Source organism: Augochlora pura, chromosome 2 (genome assembly GCF_028453695.1).
Source record: "Augochlora pura isolate Apur16 chromosome 2, APUR_v2.2.1, whole genome shotgun sequence".
Classification (NCBI taxonomy): domain Eukaryota; kingdom Metazoa; phylum Arthropoda; class Insecta; order Hymenoptera; family Halictidae; genus Augochlora; species Augochlora pura.
This window is the reverse complement of record NC_135773.1, coordinates 11,831,114-11,854,810: the sequence shown is the minus strand read 5'-3', so window position 1 is coordinate 11,854,810 and position 23,697 is coordinate 11,831,114. Positions and strand designations below refer to the sequence as shown.

Here is a 23,697-nt window from a genome sequence, read left to right as displayed (position 1 = left end):
AAAGGGTTTTCAACTGGGGGAAAAAACTCTTGCTTTAATAGACGACTGTACTGACAATAATGAGTCGTTAAAATCTATTTTTAACGACATCTGTTATATGTAGTTGAATAACGCTTAGACTAGTAAATGAAGCTAACTGAAACGCCATTCACGCTTTAGGGGTTGCTTTGAAATGGGCTAAAAGGGGTTACTTAACCGAATATAAGTATATAAGTCTTGTGAAATGTTTAGCAAACAAGATATATTTTTATTTTAAAAAGATATGTTTTATTTATTCATAATTTATTTATGTTTTATTTTATTTATAATTTTACTTATTTTATTGTAGTTAAAAGAAATAGGTAATCTTAAGTAGATCTAACATAAAGTACGATCTCCCAGCTGTAATTCTAGCCGTGCAAAACTTAAAAATTCCCAAGGAAATGTTTCTTTGTTTCTATTAATAATAACTGTTTTGATGATGATGAGGTTTATTAATCGTTTTCTTTGTTTGCTAACAATCTTTCAATGACGTGCAGACCAATATACAAAATAAAGTATAGTGCAGTTTTGATTCAGTGATATGTCTTTAAATATACATATACTTGTGATTTATGTATTTACATGAGTGTTGTCAAAGAAGATTTGCTTATATGTCGTTGATAAATGTTTAGAAAAGGATAACATTATAATGATCACAGAACACGCTTAACTTGTAATTAATTTACATTCATAATTAAATGTATTCGCATAGGAAGAATGTACCATACAAACACTTTTGTTCCTTGCTATAGGAGTATGTATGTAGCTTTACGATAATCTGTTTTATTTCAGTGGAGTTTATGTTTATAGCAGTGTTTCAATAACTGTTAAAATTAGTATCTGAGATATAATTGAATAATATAATTTAGATATTTGTAAGATCTGTGTACTAGAACGTAATGTTATAACTTCGTCAATAAATATTTATATGCAAACTACTATTTGAAGCCTCTTGCATAATACTAGTAATCTTATAAACTTCCTTTGCACATATTTTTATGTGCATGATTTTTAAAGTGTGAACCAAATTTTGCAAATAGTATTATATGTAAGAGCGCCCTGGTAAATACTTAATCTAATTTATCGTTACCCGATGTTAAAAATTGTAATGAGATAATACTTTTGAGCTGCAAATCTTGTTTTCAATTAATCGTTTTTTGTCGAACATCTTAAGTCGTGATATCACAAAAAACCATTTATAGTGATTAGAGAAGCATTCACCTTATTTAACGCTGATACAGAAATATATTTTATCGTCGATTATTATCTTGAAACAATTATCATTACATTTTTAATTCGCGCAATTTATTGTCCGTTTATACTTAGAATTTACGTAATTCGGGACATGGAAGTTTTACCCTTCATTTGAATAACGTTGTCGATCCTCTTCATTCCAGAATTGTCGACTCAAGACATCTTTTTCATTTGTCTATCGCGTGGCTCGAATTCTTGGGATTTAATTAAATGATTCACGAAATTTTAAGCAAGAAATTCATTTTTACAAACAGTAGTATAAAAGCGAGTCTAAACTTGTTAATAATGAAATATTACCTAATAATAAGAGAAATCTAATCCAAAATCATGAAACTAGTTTCATACTTGATTGAATATCCTAGTTTTAATAAAATTTTCATAATTCTATACATGTAATATTAGGAACCTTCTGTACTTTAAACTCAGGGTTAATTTACATTGTTTCGTTCCAGTCGTAACTGTAATTACTCATTGAAATTGACATTTTCTCTTAACAATCAAATGTTTCCCTTCATATTGGAGTTGCCTTGTAATTGACTCCGCACTGATTTTGTCCGCAAATCACAACTAATGAAGCTTTGGATAAACGTAACTACCGCCACGGTTCCGTCTCGTTGTACATTCTTTCTATGTTGTCACGTAACATTTTCTCTTGGTCTGTAAAATAAAAAAAACTGTATATATTGTAATAGCCTGAAATTATAGAAATGTTACTAGAATATAAATAGTAACGTAAATAGGAACACCTAACTATTGAGAAAAAGCATTAAAATATTCTCGTATTTACTACACCATTTAAAAAATATTAAACAATTTCGAGTTCCGCTACTGACATTTGACTACATAAGGTAAAATTCATACATATGATATGTTAACGAATGAAACACTTCGGAATGAGAATGAACTCGCAATTTTTTCTATATAGTTAACATATTTACTCTTTGCTAGCTACATTTAATAAAAAGAAATGATTAATGATACAAGGAACTTGTAAATATATACTGTGAAAATGTGGGTAATGTTTAAATCAATTTCAGCGAAGAACTGTAATGGCACAGTTGGATAGATAATTTCAAACACTTGTTGAATAATGGTCTTACCTTTTGTTAAATTAGCAATTACACACTGCTTCCTAAGAAATTCTAAGCACAGAGTTCGTGACAGGCCGAATGCGTGCATGTTACACGTGAAAGTTCTAAAAAATTGACAAATTCAAAATTAAAACTACGGAAAATCGAAACATTAACGAAGTTCTAAACAGTTGTCTAATGGTCTAATAGGCATCTATAGCTACCCTAATTGACCGAACACGATGTTCGCCTGGAACCTGCGATCTTCGGCAGCGATGGCTTCCTGATCGAGAGATTTAGGTCTCGGCGGAACTGGTTTCGAGGCTCTTTCGCATTGTACTGCATCGAAAAATGCTGCAGTCCAGAATCTCATCGATGTCCAAATAGGTTGCACTCGCAGATGCGTATACAAATATTCTCGATACGGTTCTAGGCCCGGTACTTCAACTTTTATTTAAAAAAATTATACAATTAAATATGCGCACTACCTAAATCTTGTTAATGTCTGCACAATAGTGAAACGCAGCCAGCCCAAAAGTCATCTTGGAATACCTCAGAAAATTAATGACTTTTAGGCTACTTGCGGTACGCTGTTGCACTAATTCACCCACAGAAAAATAACATCCCTGAAAACAATTTTTCTTTCCAGTATTCTTAACTATATGAAATATGTAGCCAAAATAAATGAAAGTTAATCGTTTATTTAAAAAATAGGAAACAAAGATTTAATACCTTCGTGGTAGAACGTGAAGCACATGTTCATAAGACTTTTTGCTGGTGCAAAATCGTCAGCCTCGTGACATTCGAAAAGCGCCACTGCGAAATGTTGCGCTAAGGAATAAAATGAAGCTTCTGTGACACAAGGACGGGCTCTTCTTGCATTTACCACCCGAGAGAACCATATTCTACCAGATTCTGTCTGAAAAAATATCCATGAACGTGTTGCTTAATTTTTTAATTAAGATATTTAATACATTATAATTACGACATTGAACGACCTATTAATACATACAAGAACCATTTGCCCAAAATTTGCTTTCTGTTCTTGCTCGATGGTGTTCGGAGCATCGAACAGAAGTGGTACGAAGGATTTCATGAAGTCTGCAGCAGCTTCTTCCGATTGGCTGTCTGCCGATAAACTGGAAGCCCAAGATTGAACTGATCCCGAAGAGCCTGAATTTGAACCAATACGACTGTAATCTGTGACATACAATGTACTTTCCTCAATTACAGATTTGCTACCTGATCTATGCCACATTCTGCGACTGTCCATATTCGAATCTAAACTCGTGCTAGGTCCGTAGCCATCTTGGTCGCTCGTCGAATCGCTGCTACAAGGCATATCTGAAATAACATTCTACAGGAAACACTCTTCTATCTTTTTATTAGCATGATCGCTACTTTTCTAATCGATACTCAAACATGGTGCGTGTATCACATTAAAGGATGTCACATTATCGTTACTTAAACACTTTCAAGAACGCATCTAAGCAAAGACGTCTACAGAAACGAGAGGGGTACAGTTATGCTGCCCTACCATGGCACAGTAAGGATCTAATCACACATTTCCAAGATGTGGATTGTATAAAAGCGGAAATCTTTACGTTTAAACAGTTTAGGGTACCCGGCGGATTATATGAAAGCACAAATTTTTGCGTTTGAACAATTTGGGGTACACGACGAGTTGCATGAGAAGCGCAGGTTTCGCTACGTTTGAAAAATTTCGGGTACGCGACGCTCCTAGAAAAAAGAAAATTTGAATTTGAATGTATATGAATGTGTAATAAACAATGTTCCATTTAGATAAATTTTCTTGAGAAATCGTTAATTTATTTTTATTGAATCAAATACTTCTTCATCCTTTTTTAAATTAATTCCTTTAAAAGTGGTTTAACAATTAACAAGTACACTTTTCAGATTTTTGTACGTGAACTTGACTATGTTGAACTAAGAAGCGTGTGATTTCCCAAAATTCTGACTACATCTCAGAATCAATCAACAACGAGCAGTAGAATGTAGACAATATCTTTACGCAGAGGGTGAAATCGCGTGAAAGCGTTCAAAAGCATCCTGTCATCGAGGGATAACATTTTCCACGAAATTAGCATAAGTCTAAATAGACACTATTGTATTCGCACTGAAGAGAAAGTTTCGATATTTCCTCGTCCGTGCGTGAAATGAAACGAAATTCGTGACACAAGCGATAGCTACGAAATTCTTCGCACAGATACGATGTGAATATTATAAAATAGATATATGTGTGCTATGCTAAAATTATTCTGTTAATATGATTTTGAATGAAACTCTTCCTTCAGTGCTGTAGGAAAAGGTTGACACAAGGATTTTGTGGCATACGAATGACGCCTGCTGTGGTTTACAATACATTCACATCAACGTTCATTTACCTAAACGAAAAACGACCGTCTGATAGCGGGTCGGGGCCCTGGCTTTGTGACAAAAAACAATGAAATATGTTATATTGTAAAATAAAATCGGTGTCACGCTAAATAACCATTTTCGTCGAAAATAATGTGTATGTTGAGTCATTTGTTCTAAGTGTAAAAACAGGTGCAGAATGTAGAAATTATATCTGCTTTATGAGTTTCAATGAATAAAATATTTTCAAGAGTATTGTAGAATATTGACATTTTCTTTTATAATGCTATAGTATTGCAGGTAGATCCAGTTCAAAATTGATATTTCAGAAAGTATGGAAAATAAGAGCCACGTCGTTAAAATGGCTCGTGTATATGTTCTCCGGGGTGTGTATGCAGTGTAGGTGTAATCATTTTAATGAAATATTGTTCGCTTTGACACTCACCTGCTCTGTAATTTAATTTTTCAAATGGATCCGGTCCTGTCGCTTTGATATCTTTTTCCTCTAGTGGCGCTATACTCTCCTGGCTATCTCTATCCGGGCTATTATCTTCCTCGATTTTATTGTCCTGTTTCTTGTTCGTGGCTGATCTCGAGGATGCTATTTCCTCGTACGTCAAGCCCGGCGGGTACTTCCTCGAACATCTCGACATATTCGTGCTACCCTGACGCTCCAATTTGTGCCTTGCCATCGCCTCGTAATCTTCGTACGATAATCCAGCCCCAAATCTGTCGGCGGTCGACAGTGACAAATGAAGAATCTTTCGAATAACATTCTTTCCCATGCAATTTTCATTCATTTCTATCGAATCGCTGAATATAATTTCTCACCTAATATAATATTTTACTTAAACAGCAAATGAAAGCGCAACAAAGTCTGTGAAACTTCTGAGAGTCTTCTACAAACCAAACATGAACAGTAAATTTTCTCTCTTCGATGCTGTTTGTTTAAAACTGTATGAATATGAATTAAATTGAACCTGTCATTATTGTATTGTTGCATCTTTTATCATCGACGATACCTTTTTGGACAAACGTTACTCGTTATCAATTGTAGCTGTGCATCCGATGCATGGAACAATGAATGTGTTAAGTTGAATTTCTGCTTTGCTTTCGTCCTTACACGGCGATCATCGGAAGTGAAAAAGCGTAGGCTTCATTTAATTTCATTTGTTTCGATGTTGTTAATGTGCTTTCGAGTATCTATTATGACTTATTGTGTGTGTGTAACGTCGGGCTTCGATTTTTGTCACGTCTGGTTCGTGAGACAGAATTCGTGAGATAGAATTTATTAGACAGAAATGTACCTGGGGAGCCTTAATTTTCTTCTGGCCAGGTGGTCCTCCTGTTTAGAAGTCTGAGGTGGTGCTTGCGGCGAAGAGGGCGGCGTCGACGGGGTCGTGGTCATTTCACTTTCTTCTAAACTGCTACTTAGAGCCGAGCCTATCCTGTTCCCCAGACCCTGAAGATACTCTCCGCTGCCGCCCAGCGCAGATCTGACAGACCTGAGTGCACCTCTGGTGCGCCCAATTAGGGTCGCTCCACCGGTAGATGGTAGAGCCGTTGTCACGTCTACCATCTTCTGTAACAAATACGTGCAACAAGCATCGTCATGAGCATAGAATACAAAATCTAATAAAAAAAATGGGTAACAAATTAAAGCGGTTATCGATACCAGACCAGCTGGGGAGCAATATTTTATTTGTTAAAGTTAACTTTAACAAGTATGTTACAACAGACAACGCATGACAATGCCTAACACTACTAGCATGAAAAATTTAAATTTTACGATAGGAAAGCAGCTAAGTTCATTAATTTTAATGTCTAGTCTTTCCGTGTACTTACAGAAATATGGATAACAAATAAAGCTGTAGTCAGTGTTAAAAAGTTTTTCCGTTTGTGACTTAAGCTGCGCCACAATTCTTCACCACTTTTAAAGCCGCAAGATGTAAAGCATTGTTTGGAATGCAGAAAAACTGATAATCACTAGGCACTAGGTCAAGGTTAAAGGATGGGTGGTCGAAAAATAGTCAGTAAAATTGCTGCAACTCTTGAGCTGTTGTCAGAGGACTTGAATCATGTGGAGGAATTTTTCTTTTATAAAACAAGTTGTATTTCGATTTAAAAAATGTTCTTGTATTTTCAACTTGGACTAAACGGGGATTGTTAATGTATTTAAAAAAATGTTTGATTATGATTGTTTAAAATTAATAAATGAAATATCTTAATGTTCAGAATAAATTTTTGTACGCGTTTTTTATTTTTAAATGTTTTTGGAGTTATGTCAAGGACCTTTGTTGAAATAACAAAGAAATCAATAATTTCAGACTAGAATAAAAATTAGCATTGGGATTGTATATGGGTCAGTGTAAATGTTTATTGTATCTAGATATGCACGGACAGGGGTTAACGTAATATCTGAGCACTGTACGCAGAACGATAAAGTTGGCGACAAGAAAAGGAGATATCGATCCTAAAATGACATTCACAACATTGAATATATATATAACATTCAGTCATACACATTAGGTTTTGGACTTTTAGAATATTTCGGTTAAATAACTTTCGATATTTTTCGATAAAATTTAAAGGGACACTAGTTCTCTTGATGAATAGATATGAAATATTCGTAGATATTGCGTTTTTATATTTAGATATATTTCAATTTTATTTTATTATCAGTCACAGTTAGAAGCAAATGTCAGTGGTATTTACAGTTATCCTATTTAATCTCTTGCAACTATTTATGGGTTTTGGTGCTAATTAGACAGAAGCGAATTAACGACCCTCGTAATGATTGCATAATCGGGGTATCAGATTATAGTCTATTTACTATTAGCAAGTATGATGTAATACTAACACTAAATTTTTATAAATCGATTAAAATTAGTAGGTAATACCAAAAATTATTTGTTAACTCGCTTATATAATATTGCGTAACCTTTTTCAAAATTTCTGAATTTATCGTTTCAATGTCAGTAACAGAAAGTCACATAATATTTCAAACACACGATAAGACGACACGTGCAGGTATACTATTATAATTAGACAGTCGAATGCACCACTCTAAATACATTATTGTACGACATTTAGGATCTATAACGAACTTAGGACATACTATTATATCGCATCGTTTATTAGATCACACAGCTTAAAGACTTTCGCATTCCCTAGCAAAAGCTTGTGTCTGTAAAAAATGTTCAGTATTCATTGTAAAACTAATAAAAGGATGGCTTTACGTGGAAAAATAAACCAATCGTATTAAGAATTGTAAGTGAAAACGGTCAGCCATAACCAGACAATCGGCCGGTATCTGTTCAGTAGCATGCTTGCTTTATGAATTCTTAATAATAGAATTCCGATAGTAAAAAGTAAATGTTCATTATAATAATTTCAGTATCTATAAAAGAAAAATTTTTTACTGATAATATATTCGGGACATTATCGTAAATGACGATAGATTTGCCAACGGAGGTAGAGTTCCAGAAATTATCGACAGTATTCTTCGGCTTGGAAGCTTCTGAATGGGCCGGGAAGTAGAGTGAAAGACATCGATTACGAGTGAGATACAGTGAAGCCGTAAAGCCAGAATTGATTTCGAGAACAGCTGGGGATAGTATGCGATTATGAACGGGGTAAGCAACTAAAAACGAAACGCTCTTTCTGCACAAAGAAATGAAGCAGCAAAAGATAAGTGCGATTATTATAAGCGTGAATTTCTCTTCAATTTTCTTTCGAAAAATAGTAATTTTATCTATCCCTTTTCAATTTTACCCGTGCAACGTGTTGTAAGTTTTAGTATTCGCGCATGTGTTTATGCACGCAACAATTATCTACCGTTACGTTATCGTTATCGTGCGTTCATTACACGTAGACGAAGTGAACGAGGCCTTAGTAATTAGCGCTCGCGATATAAAGCGGATGTTCTTCCAGATAACTCGCATTGCCGAAACCGCATTCGTTACAGCATCGATATGAACCACCGTATGATTGATAATTATAGAAGAGAAGAACATTTTGTTTTTAGTTACATTAACCCTGATTCCTATTGTCAACCAGGGAATGTTTTCATTGCAACTATATTGATCTAATTTAAATTAAGCCGCTGTTTAAATACGATGACTAGTACAATTTAAACTTAACTTTCGCCATAAAAATATTCTGAAACTATTTTTATCATCATTCGGTATTTTATAAAAGAAAAGCTGCACAACTATCTATAGTCTAATAGTGTAACGAATATTTCAATTGGATTAATATTAAATCAAAAGAGATCATAACACAATCAAAATTCAGAATCTATTTTCCAACTGTCTAATAAATCTTTAATCGGATAGAAAGATATTGTTCTCTATGTTTTATTTGTTTCTACAAAGAGAGTAATGATGGCTTCGCAATTATGGCATATGCTATGAGCAGTCGATAGGTCTGTATATGAATTGCTGTTCTTACAAATAATTTTACACAAAGGTATATAAATAAAGGTATTTACGAACAATTCGGTTAGAGGAATATGGTGTTTCGTGAATGCATATATATATATATATGCATATATGTTTTATTGCATTTTATAAATTGCCATGAAAAAGCTGTGGCTTCAAATTTCCCCGGGACCGAAAGTTCATTGAAAGTTATTGAACGTATCTATAAGTAGATCATCGATCGTGCCAACATCTTCATTCATTGTTCGATGCCGCGAGAATTTCAAATTAACTTACCCACAAACATTTGTGGAGGTGGCGATGAGGCAGATGCCAAGGCTATTGGAATTCTAACTGTAATTTTGCGAATGTTCCAGTGAATATTCTTCGACGGTTCTACCAATCTAGCCGTCAGTATAGTAATCGAAGTCAAATTGAACAATATGAACACACAATAATCAAACAGTTGCAGTATACACCTGAACATATTTACATACGGACGAGCAGTATGTTGCAGAGATATCGATGAATATTTTAAAGCAGGCAATTAAAAAGATACTGGAGATGTTCGCATTGTGTTCATGCTGTTTCTCAGAAATGCAATTCTCAATGATCTTTTTATAATGACGGGCAATGAAAAGGGAATCAGTTCGCGAGTCGATCGCGCCGCGATAGAGAACCGAATGGCTTTGTATCGTTAACAAACGATCGACTGACTTCGCTGAAAACATGATGGGTACACACTGCCAGGATATTACTGCAATGCAGCTTTGCCTATACTGTGCCATCCTGCACCATACTGGACATTACTCAATTGTCAAATCGCAGAATACGTCTACGACATGTCAGGTGAAATTATGTTTGTTTTTCGAAGTAAATATTTTCTTTCCTGTTCACGTTTTCATTCTCGATCAACAATGTACTAAATTTCTGCCTTTTTAATATATCTTATTGATTTTAATTGACTTCTAACACAATCGTTGAAAAAGAGGAAAGCATTGTGTTTGATTTTGAAAATAACAAGAATATTATTACACTTGAACGTTTCATTTTGGATAAAATGTATTGTTTGATGCTCTCTGCACAGGTTCAAGATGTTGACTATGTTGTGGTTTAATTCAAATATATTTGTTACTGTAGCGATAACAAGTAAATACCTACATACCGTACAGTGGTGAAGCAAGTGTTCAGTCGAGAAATGTCAGGCGACGTTCTGCCACGATCACTTTGGGACACGTGTCTGACGACAAACAATTCTTCGTACCGCTACCACTGGAGTTCGGATCATGCACTGCGAACGTAGCGTAGTTGTTTCTACTGCTGTCTCTACGATGCACATTATACTCCCGCATGTGATCCAATTATACAGTACGCATGCGTCCGCCGCGATCAATACAGTTTTCTAAGGCATTGCAAACGAGTTGGTACAATAGCATTTTCGAATGGACTCTTGTCGACTGACAGTAATACACCGACCGACGCTAGTTTATCTGACGTTGATTATATTGACCTCCTGCGGCGAAGGAGGTATAACCCACCTTAGCAGATATCTTACCATAGACGTGGTATATGAGTAGACCCGATGTGTATTTATCATATCGTTTAATTTTTATTCAATTGCTATCTTGTCGCGCCCGTCGTTGTCGTTATTTCAAAGGGGTAAGCTTTTTAGCGAGAATCGAGTATTCCGTACATCTCATTCGTATTAGAGTATGCTTTAGGGCTTTATCATTTGGGTGCCACAAAATACGGTACAGATGTTTAAACGATCAAAGTGAATCTTATAATATAGAACACTATCATAGCGCAAATAAAGTTTATTGTCAGTTCAGTCACCATCAAAAATATGAGCAGCGAATGGTGAGTTGATAATTTTCTTTTTAATGCGATTTTACAATGATTTTTGGAGTGTAATTTATATTTTGTTAAGGCGCTTTCTTTAACCCCTTACCGTACTTTGACGAGTCCGACTCGCGATGAAAATTACTAGTAATAAATGATTAAGTATGGATGTTATTCTGTTCTTTAAAATTGGAATAAAATTCTAATCCCTTGTTATTAATATTTAAATATTCGAGTAAATTCAGGCACGGAATAAATGTTAATGTTCTGCGAATTTATATCAATTGAAAAATTCCTAATCGCAGTAACTGTTAAGAAAATGGCACGGCGAGGGGTTAATAATCGTACATATATATAATTCGTAATAAACTCGAATTTTTACTTAAAAGACTTTACATTTTACTTAAATGTCTTATTAATTTATTGGTACTTAATCTTAAAACACAGCTCATCATACAGTGACAGACTAGAATTTATACATGTGTCCGCCACTGTATTAGGAGATTGACTCTCATGTCTGTAAGGAGTGTCTACAAGAAATCTGTATGCGTGTGAATTAGATAGTATTTACAATCGCAGAACTCTTCCGAAGACCAGAGCCCCTTTTGCCGCCAAATGGCGTTGCCCAGGTCTCACCACGAGGAGGTGGGGCTGTATTGAGACCCATTGTATGCTGATGTTAGAGTCACGCTTTTGGGAGGTCGTAATTTCTCGACAACACGAAAGTCGAAGATTATCGTTAATAAAGGACTTATTATTTGCCAAGGGATAATCATCCGCTTTGGCTTACCTATTTCAATGGAATTATTCTTTGTTTTACATCATGTCCGAGTGTCATTTCTAAAGATATTTAATCTTTTTTAATTTACTATGTGACTGCGATTGACTGTATGTTACGTTGAGATTGGGTAAAATAAAATGAGCATCGCAGGATCGGCATATAATGGCAATGCGTGTGAGTGAGAAGGAAACATGAAAATGTCAACCTTTCTTTTCTTACGTCCTCACTTCACTAAGACGGTTTTTCCGTAGATTTGCTCTTGTCTGCCGTGGGGCCTGTTGAACAGCTCCGCTATAAGAGCTGCGAAACATTGTACGCGTCGTGTCACCCTCGAGCATAAGGTTTCGACTCGCTCTTCTCTCTCATCTTGAAGGATCAAATGCTTCTATTCTGATTCGCTTTAGTTCTTCTTCTACTTCTCCGATTCAAACGTTTGCTCTGTAACGATCACTTGACTTACACTCCGTACGACTTAGTCGAATAAGTATCTCTTTGTAAAAAAGGAGTCCATAACAAATACCGGCTTCGTTCTGACCCCTATTCCGAGTCTCTAGAGCAGTAAAATTCTTGTAGTGAGATCTAGACAATCGGTATTCAGAAAATATTGTTAGTTGTAATTACTTTGAATGAAGGATGGTATCGACATCATGTCGGTTACCCTCATTGCTAGAATCTATATTACTTGTGTAAAATAATGAAAAATTTAGAAGTAGTGAAATTATTATAATTTGAAATCAGAATGCCGAAGCTCGCATAATATTCACCTTCAATTGATGCAACAAGCGGCCTGCAGGAAGCAGTTAGGGATGTATACTCAGTACCTTAGAAACACAGGTCACAGTCCATTTATTTGGACAGAATGTTTTTCCCGTCGTCACAATGAATATGAATGCGTGTCACAATAATTGAAAACGGTTGGAACAATTCTCGTCAGTATAATCTGTACGAATCCTGACGTCGCGGGACACCTTCTACGAACCTGCAGACTATAAGAAATCTCGACTTTTTTGTTCTTCGGTCAGGAGAAGTTTCCATAATTGTTTGATGCTTAAACTATGCATGGTGCATCGATCGTTCTTTTTTCTCCCGCAATTTCAATGGCGAAGGAGCGATCCGTAGCAACTCTCTTTGCAACAATAATCACCGTTCGAACTCTATTAATAATAAGAGTCTCATGGTAACGGAGAAACCCGGAGTTTACGTGTCAGACAAACGAAAATTGATTGCACTTGAATATCTGAATTTATTGACTAGTCATAGCTCGGCGAAGGAACTTCACGAAGACAATCGCGAATGGGTCTCGGGGAGAGGATCACGATGGCAGTAAGACGAACAAAGTGTTGCTTGTGACATTTTGTTTCGTATGAAACGCGTGTTTTGCATTCTTCTCTCCAATGAAATTCTTTCGATCGAAATCGAAGTGAAAAAATAATCATAGCCTAACAGGATCGGTATGATTCGTTGCTTTGATTTGGCAGACACTTTCTGCAGCAACCATTTTACTAAAATTTGTAAAAATTCAGAGCATCTTCGGAGAACAGACGTGTTTCATACGTGACAATTTTATCGATTTCGTCGGATTTTCACGCGCAGAGGAAGAAATGGCTGATGAGAAATTTTGTAGAGCGGTGAAACGATCGAAATCAAAGACGCTTTCGTATATAGTCGACGCACTTTTTTGTGTGGCGGTATATGGCCACAGCAACGTATCCCCGTGTTATTCAAGATGACAGTGTTTTACTTCTCCTGGACTATCGTACTGTCTACTTGGGCTGCGTATGACGTACGAGACAATCTCCAATTGATGATCTTTACCCTGATGGAGGCGATTATAGTATTGTCTATTATATTCGAAACTTCTCTCGTTTGGTCAAGCGATGATTTAAAACTAGTCGTGGACGAAGCCAGGAGGGAAATGCAGAACGGTGCGTGTCTAAAGAACGCGGAGGAGAGACGGCTGTATTACAAATACAACAACATCTCTTGGAAATTTGGAAAATACGCGACAGTGTTTCAACTTGTTCTCATTATTCTGATGTCCTTTCGTCCGTTGATACACCTGTCAGCTCAGTATTACGCAGGTAACCGTTGGCGTAGCTCGCTACTGAATCTTTTGCTTGATCGTGTATTGTATTTTTGCAGGAGAGAGTAACGCAACGATTTTCTATACGCTACCATTTCAGGCTCATATCTTCTTCGATTATCAAAATAACATCATTATCTATTTTATTCTATACGTATACCAGCTGCCGATGATATATGTGGCCATGTTTCACATAGCCGAAGTCAGCTTTATCGTCACTATGGTCTTACATCTTTGCGGGAAGTTCTCTATTTTATGTTTTCGTATCCGAAACGTGTCCACGAAGCCGTCGAGTCTTTTCCAGAAGGATATTAAAAGTGTGGTGAACCAACATTTGGAGTTGAGAAAGTGAGTACTTGGAAGTTTCATCACGTTAGCAGTGTTTGTCTTGATTATACGTAACATGTGCCATGTTAATGCTGTAAGAGAAGACGTCCATATTTATTGTACATATTGAAGCATTTAAATATGATTGTAAACAAAAATTTATTTCATAACCTTTGTTATATCTATAAAATGGAAAATGTGAACATAGAAAATCTTGATAGATATTATGTAATTTATGGATATTCTTAAATTCTTTTAAATATCGTCTATTCACTGTGTGCTGTTAAAGTAATATCGTATAGTAATATCGTCTATGGGTGTTTCAGGATGTCAGAAATTCTAAATAACAACTTCTACCTACTTCTTCTGATAGAATACATCAGTTGCTCCTCTCGCCTGAGCCTTTCTATGTATGTTGTGTTAACCGTATGTAGTTAATTGATTTTGTTCCGAAAACGTAGATTAGATTGGCACGACAAAGAAAAAAAAACATGACAGATTCTAGCAGTCGGCACACATTGGTATCAAAAACTATATTTAAACGCTGAACTTTCAATTTCCGAAATGTTTCCAACATTTAAATAGTTATAGTTCTGCGAGAAAGAATAATTGCATCAGTACTTTCTTTTAAACTTAAAAATCGGGGATATGAATCTTTTCGGATCAGGTTTTAATTATTTTTTAAATATATTTTACAGACGCTTGATACAGATCCGGTAGCTGCTGCCAATTTTGTAATGTACACCCTGGATGTGACTGCTTATTTGTACTTGTATTCGTACATTGGCGAACAACTTCGTTGCGAGGTTTGTGTTTGATTTAACATGATAATATGGTAATTTAAATTTTGGTTACAATTCAATTTGATTGATTTCAAAAGCGATAGAATTGGCTTCAAACTCGACGTATACATTTTACTATTGTATAGCGATATTGATAGAAACGTAACATTTAGTCACAGAATATAGCCGACGCGCTGTACAATATCGAGTGGCAAGAAATGACAAATAAAGATAGGAGAGTTTTGTTGATGTGCATGACAAATGGACAAAAAACGGAGTGTTTAACAGCCGGAAAATTTTATGAGTTTTCATTGTTCGGGTTTACTAAGGTACGTATAATATTTCTTGTATGATACAAAAGTACAGTTTATAAAATAGCTAAACAGTATTTACAACGAGAAGCTGATATGTAGGGGAGCACTACCGTGAATAGGAAACTTTTATTTTGAACAAGATAACAAAGGAACTAAACGACATATCAAATTCCAGTTTGAAAAATGGGTTTTGTATATTACAAGAATGCATAGGGTCAATGAATTTCCCCTTCGTTTATTTGATTTATTCTTGATTGTCTTAAAAAGTGCATTTAGTTCCATTCATCAATTTGTGTCTAAATAAAGTAATGCTGACATTAATCTTATAAGTACTGTGATTTCCGTTTATACATACCCGGTATGTAATTTTACGTGTCCCTTCTATACTTGCAATAGAAGTTCCGCATTAAATGGTGCTATCAAATTTGTAGCAAATACAAAATAAACTCTGCTTTAAATAGGTCTTGGCACAAAAATTATAATAATTTGATTGTAAAGCACGATACCAAAGTTTGCTCAAGATTTATTCGAAAAAGACTTGCTTAACTGGGTAATTAGTGTACATGTATTATACTGAATCTAACGTAAAGCTTACATATATACTAGTACATAATATGTACTAACTATATACTAGAAAATAGTACTTATGAAATTAACAGCGATATTCATTATGTTATCATATTTAATTGTCAAAAATGAATTGTCTATATATGGATATTATGTAATGTCCCATTCAATATACAATATGTCTCCTTCATGGTAGTAATTCTCCCCTATTTCATTGGTATAAATTTTAATTACATATGATTTATTTCATATTACAAATGACTCATTTCACGAAAAATGGAATGAGAGAATAATGAATAAGAAAAACGAACATTAATTCTTGTTAATATGTATTAATTTCTTGTATAGATCTTCAAATTTTCCATGGCATTCTTCTCCATGTTGAGAGCAAGAATAGAAGCATGAAACAATAATGACACAATAATGCTTCAGTTACACGATAATAATTAAGTATATCAAATAGTGATTGGCTTATCGCTAATTGCAATTTCCATTCCGTAAATCTGTATTAAGATTCTACATATCGTATGTTTCTGCATACTTTACTTACTAGTACAAGTGGTAATAAAATTATTCACATAATTTTTCTAGTTAGTTATATTATTCTAGTGTCATCTTTCTAACAAAGGACAGTACATAGTATTTAGTTAGTAATAGTGATAATAAAAACATCCAAATAATTTTAGAATTACTTACTAAAATTGTCTAGCACCTACACAAAGATATAACATACTTATACTCGTACTTCGTACATTTTTAACAATTTTCCATTAACTATGATCAGTAAAGACCGTGGTTTTATTGCATGATAATTAATGATACGACGAAACTAAAAATTAAGATTTAACACGTTCGCGCCGACCTGTATCACCGTCGGCTCATAGTTATATTTCTTATCGCACAATGAGTTCCACCAATTAATTTGATTATTACCATGTTGTGAGTAATAATGAGTATTTTGAAAATGTTTATTAAAAAACTGTTCCTAGGGTATATACATTTTCAAAACTGATTAAATACCGCTCGATAAAGAAAACGGCCTCAAAGCAGCGGCCTAATACCGAGAGACTCGAATAGCAGCGCAGGCATGAATATGTTAAATGATAACACTATCCAGACAGAAATTCGCTAGACACTACCAGCAGTCAGCAATTCTACGGACTATTTGATGTTCACAAAATGCAACCGCGGATTTATCGATCTCGCTTAGTTCTTCTGCCATCCATAGTTCAGTATGATAAATAATTCTGCTTCACCATTTTGGTCAACATCGAGCAATTATCGCCGGACCAATTATCTTCGACAGCATTTTCTGTTCATGGATCGCCGAAGCAGTCCTGACAAATAAAAAATGAACGAAACGCTACGAAGTTTGACTATAATTACTTCCACCGAAGGGACGGTTGCGATTTAGTTCGCTATTGCTCGGCACTTGAATTGCCACGAGCACCTATGTTCGTTGATTGCATGTAGTCGTATAAAAACAGTTCTCGCATCGCTGTCGTTTCAATTTCAAGATCAAGAATAAACTGACAATGACAGTAAGAGAGTTGACGTGGTTTGCTACGGATCGTTTCGTGTGAAACATTTGTCCCAATTCAAGAGGCTGAACGAAGTTATTTTCGAATATTTTTAGCTGCAATCTTGCAGGACTTCGAATTTTTCCGCTATAAGAAGGAAAACTTATCATACAATAATTATAATTTTATATATAATATAAAATTCATCTTATAATGTGTACAAGCGTTTCATGCGTGACAATGTTTATATTGACACTTTATCTACCGGGAGCTTATTAACAGCTTTTTAGTATCTATGTTATATGAAGAGAAATTTTAACAAGTGCCTTTGAAATGATAGTCTCATGGGAAATAAGTCGGCTCTGGTATTAAAAATAAGCTGTCGTTTTACGAATGAAATTGCAGCAGTATTGATATATTTATTGCAAAGTTTAAAATTGTTAACCTCCGACTTTCGAAGAACTATTAGATGATAACCGGTAGGTGAAGTATTAAAATTCTGTTCGATATGTCTGGAAAATTCGTCGAAAATGTTGCAGGGGGATCATCCTATCGAGATCAAAGACTCTCTTATGTACTGTCAACGAATATTCGCCACCGGCGATATATTGCCGAAGCACGGCAGCGGCAACAGGAAACGGTACAATATCGTAGTGTTCTATTTCTTCCAGTTGGCAACGTTGCAACTTTGGGACATGTGCGATGTAATACGCGATTTCAACGCGTTGATAGAGATCGCGACAGAATTGCCTCTCACGCTTTCGATACTGTACGGGCTTCTTCTTATTCGAGCGAACAAGAAGCTGATAGTGGTGGTCGATCGAATCCAAAGTGATATAAAGGGCGCGCTATCGTTCGAGGACGACGAGGAGAGACAAGTTTATCAAAAGTACAACAACATATCCTTTTATTTCGGCAAATATGTATCGATGTTCGCATTCTTCATCTCTTACATGTTGTACGCAACTCCTCTGATAGATTTGCTGACCCGATCTCGCCCAGGTAATCGTTTTCTAATATACCTTTTTGGTCGTTGCGTGATCAATGTGATTATCCATTTCAGGTCTTTTTCATTCATGAAACATTAATTTGTACAGTCCTTAATTCATGGTTCAAACAGTTGACCTGCTTCCTGGTGTCATCTCTTTGGATCGTGATCTCGCGTTTAACATTTATTTTACATTACGAAGCGAATGGAAACCCGTATATATACATATTGGTTTCCAAAGAATGAAATGTGTTCAATTTAGACAGGCCAAATTGAGATAGGTGACTCACCCTACAGTGGAAAATTTATTAGCGATAACCAAGTCACGCTAAACAATTAATGCAACTCGCTTAACTTCGTGTTCTAATCTTTGAAACTCTGCCTTTTATACTCTACGCTGATTAATGCCCTAATGCGATACTCGGCACACGGTTCGGGAGATATCGATCCTGCGCTACCTATTCCACAGAATAGAGACATTAAAAAATGTATTACGTGACACTAGCAGCGCTCAATTTTTGTGTATCAGCAAGTATATTATATATTATATATTGTTGTAGATCAAGACAACAACACACGACCGTACGTGCTACCGTTTCGGTCTCATATGTTTTTCGACTATCACTATAACACTAAAGTGTACACTTTGATTTATCTCTACCAACTCCCCGTGGCCTTCCTGGGAGTGTATCACGCGGCGGAAGCTAGTCTCATCGTTACCTCGACGCTACATATTTGCGCAAAAATGTCAATGCTGGCTTGCCGAATTCGAAAGTCTCTGACAAAGTCACCAGCGCATTTCCAGCAGAGGATGAAAACAATGGTGATAGAGCATTTGGAATTGACCAAGTGAATACGTAATTTCTTGTTACATTAACTCTTCGTAGGAAACTATAAACACATGCACGTTTATTTCAGGATGACAGATATCCTAAATAACTGTTTCCGCCAGATCCTTCTGGTAGAATATCTGAACTGTAGCTTTAGATTGGGCGTTACTATGTACGTGGTGTTAATCGTATGTAATCGAATCTTTTCAAAGCACATGCTTTAACACAAAAAACACCACCTCAAAATCTTTTTACTAGTGAAAAAGTGATATTCTTTTCTCGACTATTTTTTTTACATTATACAGACACTTCAGAAGGATACGGTAGTAGCTTTTAATTTTATTTTATATACCATAATCGTGGCAGCCTGGTTATACTTGTACTCGTACATTGGTGAGCAACTTCTTCAGGAGGTTTGTACCGTCGATTGTACCGTTTATTTTTTTTCTTCTGATGTATGAATTTTGAAACATTCGAAAATTTTGAGAACCATCTTGTCGCCACTCTGTCTTTATATTCTTCTATTAAAAATGACTATGCTATGTAAAATGGACGCTAATATTGAAACAACCATGATATCTAGTCACATGAAGTGGGTGAAGCCTTTTACAACACGGACTGGACAGACATAACGAGCAATGATAGAAGATCGTTAGTAATCTGTTTAATGAACGGACAAAAACCTCTGTATTTAATGGCTGGGAAGTTCTATAGATTCACGCTTTTTGGTTACAGCGACGTAAGTAAAACAATCCGTTCCTAAGAATTAATCAAATAAAAATATTGTATTTCATGTTATAATTGTGTGCTAAAGATATCTATCCATTTCCTTAACAGATCGTGAAAACTGCCATGGCATTTCTGTCTGTATTGCGAACAAGAGTCGAATAAAACTGGCGATGATCGTCTAACGTCAAATGTTCGCTTGTTTATGTACATAGTAGTTAGCTAGTGAAAGTGGAAATAAAAGTGTCCAAATAATTTTAGGAATACTTACTAAATTTTTCCTAAATCTGCACAATGGTATAACAATTTTATACTTTTTACATTTTTAATAAATTTCCATTGGCTATAAGCTTTACGGATAGTGATTCTGCAACATCAATGGTATGATGAAACTAGAAGTTAACCCCTTGCACTATAATAACGAGTCAGGCTCGCGATAAAGGTTTCATGCAACAGCTGCCAAATATGTATATTATTCATTTCTTGTAAATCGAAATCAAATTGAATTCTTTCGTTATCAAAGTCTAGAAACAGAAATAAGTAAAGACAATACAAGAAATAGAAATTATCTGGCCCTATTAAGGAAAATATTAAGGACAAACAAGTGCCAATCAACGCAGCGTAAAAGGAGTCGTAGTGCAAGGGGTTACGATCAAAATGATAACGCTCTCAAGAGAGAAATCAGGCAGACACTTGCAGCAGTCAGCAATTCTTTACACTATTTGACGTATTAGAACGCAACTGCAGATTTATCGATCTCGCTTAGTTCTCCTATCACTCTCAGTACGGTATGATAAATAATTCTGCTTTACAATTTTGTCCAATTTCGAATTATTATCGCCGGTTCAGTTATCTTCCACAGCATTTTTCCTTCATGAATCGCAGAAGCAAGGTCTTTAACGAGTAAAAAATTAACAGAGTGCTACGAAGTCTGTCTACAATTACTTCCAGCGAAGGGACGGATGCGATTTAGTTCGCTATTACTCTGTACTCGATTTGCCATGTGCACCTGCATGCGTTGATTGCATGCAATCATATAAAATCAGATACCGCACTGTTATAGTTTGAATTTCAAGATCAAGAACAGCCTGACAATGACAGTAAGAGAGTTGACGTTATTTGCTACGGATCGTTTTGTACGAATCATTTGTCCCAAATCAAAACTCAGGCTAAACAGTGGTTTTTGAATATTTTTATCCACAACACTGTGGGACTTTGAATACAGTGTAAAAAAAGGCAGTTTTTATTTTGCATCCAATGAAAAGTGAAAATAAAAGTTCTAATTACTTTAGCGCACAAGCGTTACATATGTGAAAATGTTGTTGACATTTTTTTCCTGCCAGACGTTTATTAAAAGATTTTGATTATTAAAAGATATAGCAATTTTAATCAAAATGATTTGGCCGTGACAGTCATTATTACTTGTTGTTTTACGTATTAAATTGCTAGCAGTATTGAAATATTTATTGAAAAGTACAAAATAGTTAACCTCTGACTTTCAAAATACTGCTCGATCATCATCGATAGGTGAAGTGTTAAGGCTGTGTTTGTCGTGTCTAGAAAATTCGTCTAAAATGTTACAGGGGAAGCATCCTATCGCAATCAAAGACTCTCTTCTGTACTGTCAGCTAATATTCTCCGTCGGGGGTATATTACCGCTTCACGAAAGCACGCCGCTATTCAAGATAGTAGTGTTCTATTTCGTCCAACTGGCAGTATTGCAGCTTTGGGACTTATACGATGTTCTACACGATTTTGAAGGACTGATAGAGAACGTGTCAGTATTGCCTCTGACGCTTACGATACCGTTTGCGCTTGTTCTTATTCGAACGAATAAGAAGCTGTCGGTGGTGATTAAGAAAATCCGAAGTGATATAAAGGGGGCGATATTGTTCGAGAACGACGAGGAGAAACGACTCTATCAAAAGTACAACAATATATCCTTTTATTTCGGCAAATATGTGTCCATATTTACATTCGTCAATACTTACATGATGTATATTCGCCCTTTGATAGGTCTGGTGATCTATACCCTTGCAGGTAATCTTTAAAGAGTGATAAACTGTTACTGTGCTCCATTGTTCTGTAACATACATTTTCAATCGCTGCGTGATGAATGAAAATAATTTCATGTAGAGACATTGTGAGAACTGTATTCAAAAAATATTGTTCAACAATCCATTTAGGCAAGATTTTATGCCAGAAACTTCAGTTTTCTAAGGTCACTTTGGAACACGATTTTGGAATTTAATCTTGATCATTAATTAAGAAGCGATTGGAAAACTAAATGTAATTTTCCTCTAGGAAACACTGACTCACTTCGTGAGTTTCAACGATTAAGTTTTTCTGTATACTAACTTTGTCGTAGATCACGGGAACAACACGAGACCCTATGAACTACCATTTCCAGTTCATATGTTCCTCGACTACCATTATGACCCTAAAATATACACGATAATATATATCTACCAATTTCCCGCTGGATTCGTAGGAATGTATCATGCAGCGGAAGCTAGTCTGATCGTCACGTCGACGCTACATATTTGCGGAAAATTGTCGATGTTGGCGTGCCGAATACGAATGTCTCTAACGAAATCTCCGATGCATTTTCGGCAGCGGATGAAAACTATGGTGCTGGAACACTTGGAGTTGATGAAGTGAATACGTAAATTCTTGTTAGATTATTTTTTGGAAGGGAACGATAATTGTTAACGATAATTGTAGATTTATTTCAGATTGACAGATTTTTTAAACGACTGTTTCTGCCATATACTCCTGTTAGAATATCTGAATTGTAGCTTCAGATTGGGCGTTACTATGTACGTGGTGTTAATAGTACGTAGTCGAATTTTTTTCAAAGCACATGCGTTAACACACTGAACACTATCTAAATATCTTTTTATTCGCGGGAGTGACGTGTTCTCTTTTTAACGACCTTTAACATTGTACAGACGTTTGGGAGGGATATGGTGGCCGCCATTAATTTTATTTTATATAGTATAATTGTGGCAGCCTGGCTATACTTGTACTCTTACATTGGTGAGCAACTTGTTCAGGAGGTTTGTACCGCTGATTGTTTTTTACTTCTTTTGATATGTCCACTTTGAAAAATTAGAATGTTTGAAAAGCAATCTTGCTGGCTGTTTATCTTAATTTCCTTCTATGTAAAATTACAATATTGTATAGAATATACCACAATACATATTGTATAACATTGTAGTCACAGGAAGTAGGTGACGCATTTTACGACACAGTTTGGACAGACATAGAAAACCATGATAAGAGATCTTTAGTGATGTGTTTAAGAAACGGACAGAGACCCCAATATTTAATGGCTGGGAAGTTTTACAGATTCACGCTTTTTGGTTTCAGCGATGTAAGTAGGACAGTTTGCTTTTATCGACTAAGTAAAATATATAACAACTACATATATGCTGCCAGTTATACAATGACGGACATTTATACTGAATAACAATACTATATTTCATGCTAAAATTATACGGATAAAATATCTATCCATCTTTTTAATAGATCGTGAAAACTTCCATGGCTTTGTTGTCCGTATTACGAACACGAGTCGAATAGAAGCTCTCAAGTTTCTGACTATTAATGCATGTGTTCCACGGCTTACGAAGATAAACATAGTATTTAGGTGCTGAAAATGGAAATAAAAGTGTCCAAAAATGTTAAGTTCCCTTACTGAATTTTTCCGGCACCTGCACAAAATGTAACATATTCACAGTTCAACTCTAAGCGAAAAGGATCGCGGCAGAGTAACACGATGTCAACAATTCT

At 35.5% G+C, this 23,697-nt stretch overlaps 3 protein-coding genes across 11 annotated transcripts; 2 read left to right on the top strand and 1 right to left on the bottom strand.

The window, feature by feature from the left end:
- Positions 1-224: 224 nt before the first annotated feature.
- LOC144478437 (uncharacterized protein KIAA0513-like) lies at positions 225-10,965 on the bottom strand. 4 transcript variants are annotated; one of them, XM_078196306.1, is made up of 10 exons: positions 10,308-10,965; positions 6,029-6,300; positions 5,167-5,450; positions 4,751-4,792; positions 3,588-3,689; positions 3,358-3,518; positions 3,078-3,264; positions 2,570-2,792; positions 2,376-2,470; positions 225-1,932 (listed from the first exon to the last, which is right to left on the bottom strand). In XM_078196306.1, exons 2-10 carry the CDS (start codon positions 6,298-6,300, stop codon positions 1,868-1,870), a joined length of 1,431 nt encoding a protein of 476 aa, XP_078052432.1. In that variant the 5' UTR covers positions 10,308-10,965; the 3' UTR covers positions 225-1,867. The 4 variants fall into 4 exon arrangements, with proteins under 4 accessions (XP_078052432.1, XP_078052433.1, XP_078052431.1 ...); XM_078196307.1 differs by lacking the exon at positions 10,308-10,965 and adding an exon at positions 6,397-7,394 and having other exon boundaries at positions 6,029-6,303; XM_078196305.1 differs by having other exon boundaries at positions 226-1,932; positions 6,029-6,303.
- Positions 10,966-12,770: 1,805 nt separating this feature from the next.
- On the top strand, positions 12,771-20,194 carry LOC144478235 (putative odorant receptor 65b). Of its 5 annotated transcripts, none has more exons than XM_078195984.1 (12): positions 12,775-13,088; positions 13,390-13,846; positions 13,908-14,196; positions 14,502-14,601; positions 14,874-14,981; positions 15,131-15,286; positions 18,030-18,360; positions 18,907-19,195; positions 19,265-19,364; positions 19,482-19,589; positions 19,760-19,915; positions 20,014-20,194. In XM_078195984.1, the coding sequence occupies exons 1-12, from the start codon at positions 13,059-13,061 to the stop codon at positions 20,065-20,067; spliced, it is 2,178 nt and encodes a 725-aa protein (XP_078052110.1). In that variant the 5' UTR covers positions 12,775-13,058; the 3' UTR covers positions 20,068-20,194. The 5 variants fall into 5 exon arrangements, 4 of the variants coding, with proteins under 4 accessions (XP_078052113.1, XP_078052110.1, XP_078052111.1 ...); XM_078195985.1 differs by having other exon boundaries at positions 12,776-13,548; positions 13,641-13,846; positions 20,014-20,176; XR_013495327.1 differs by lacking the exons at positions 19,760-19,915; positions 20,014-20,194 and having other exon boundaries at positions 12,771-13,088; positions 18,907-19,169.
- Positions 20,195-20,836: 642 nt separating this feature from the next.
- LOC144473119 (putative odorant receptor 85d) lies at positions 20,837-23,567 on the top strand. Of its 2 annotated transcripts, XM_078186731.1 has the most exons (7): positions 20,837-21,002; positions 21,486-21,942; positions 22,271-22,559; positions 22,638-22,737; positions 22,854-22,961; positions 23,123-23,278; positions 23,434-23,567. In XM_078186731.1, exons 1-7 carry the CDS (start codon positions 20,997-20,999, stop codon positions 23,485-23,487), a joined length of 1,170 nt encoding a protein of 389 aa, XP_078042857.1. In that variant the 5' UTR covers positions 20,837-20,996; the 3' UTR covers positions 23,488-23,567. The 2 variants fall into 2 exon arrangements, with proteins under 2 accessions (XP_078042857.1, XP_078042849.1); XM_078186723.1 differs by lacking the exon at positions 20,837-21,002 and having other exon boundaries at positions 21,399-21,942.
- Positions 23,568-23,697: the final 130 nt, after the last annotated feature.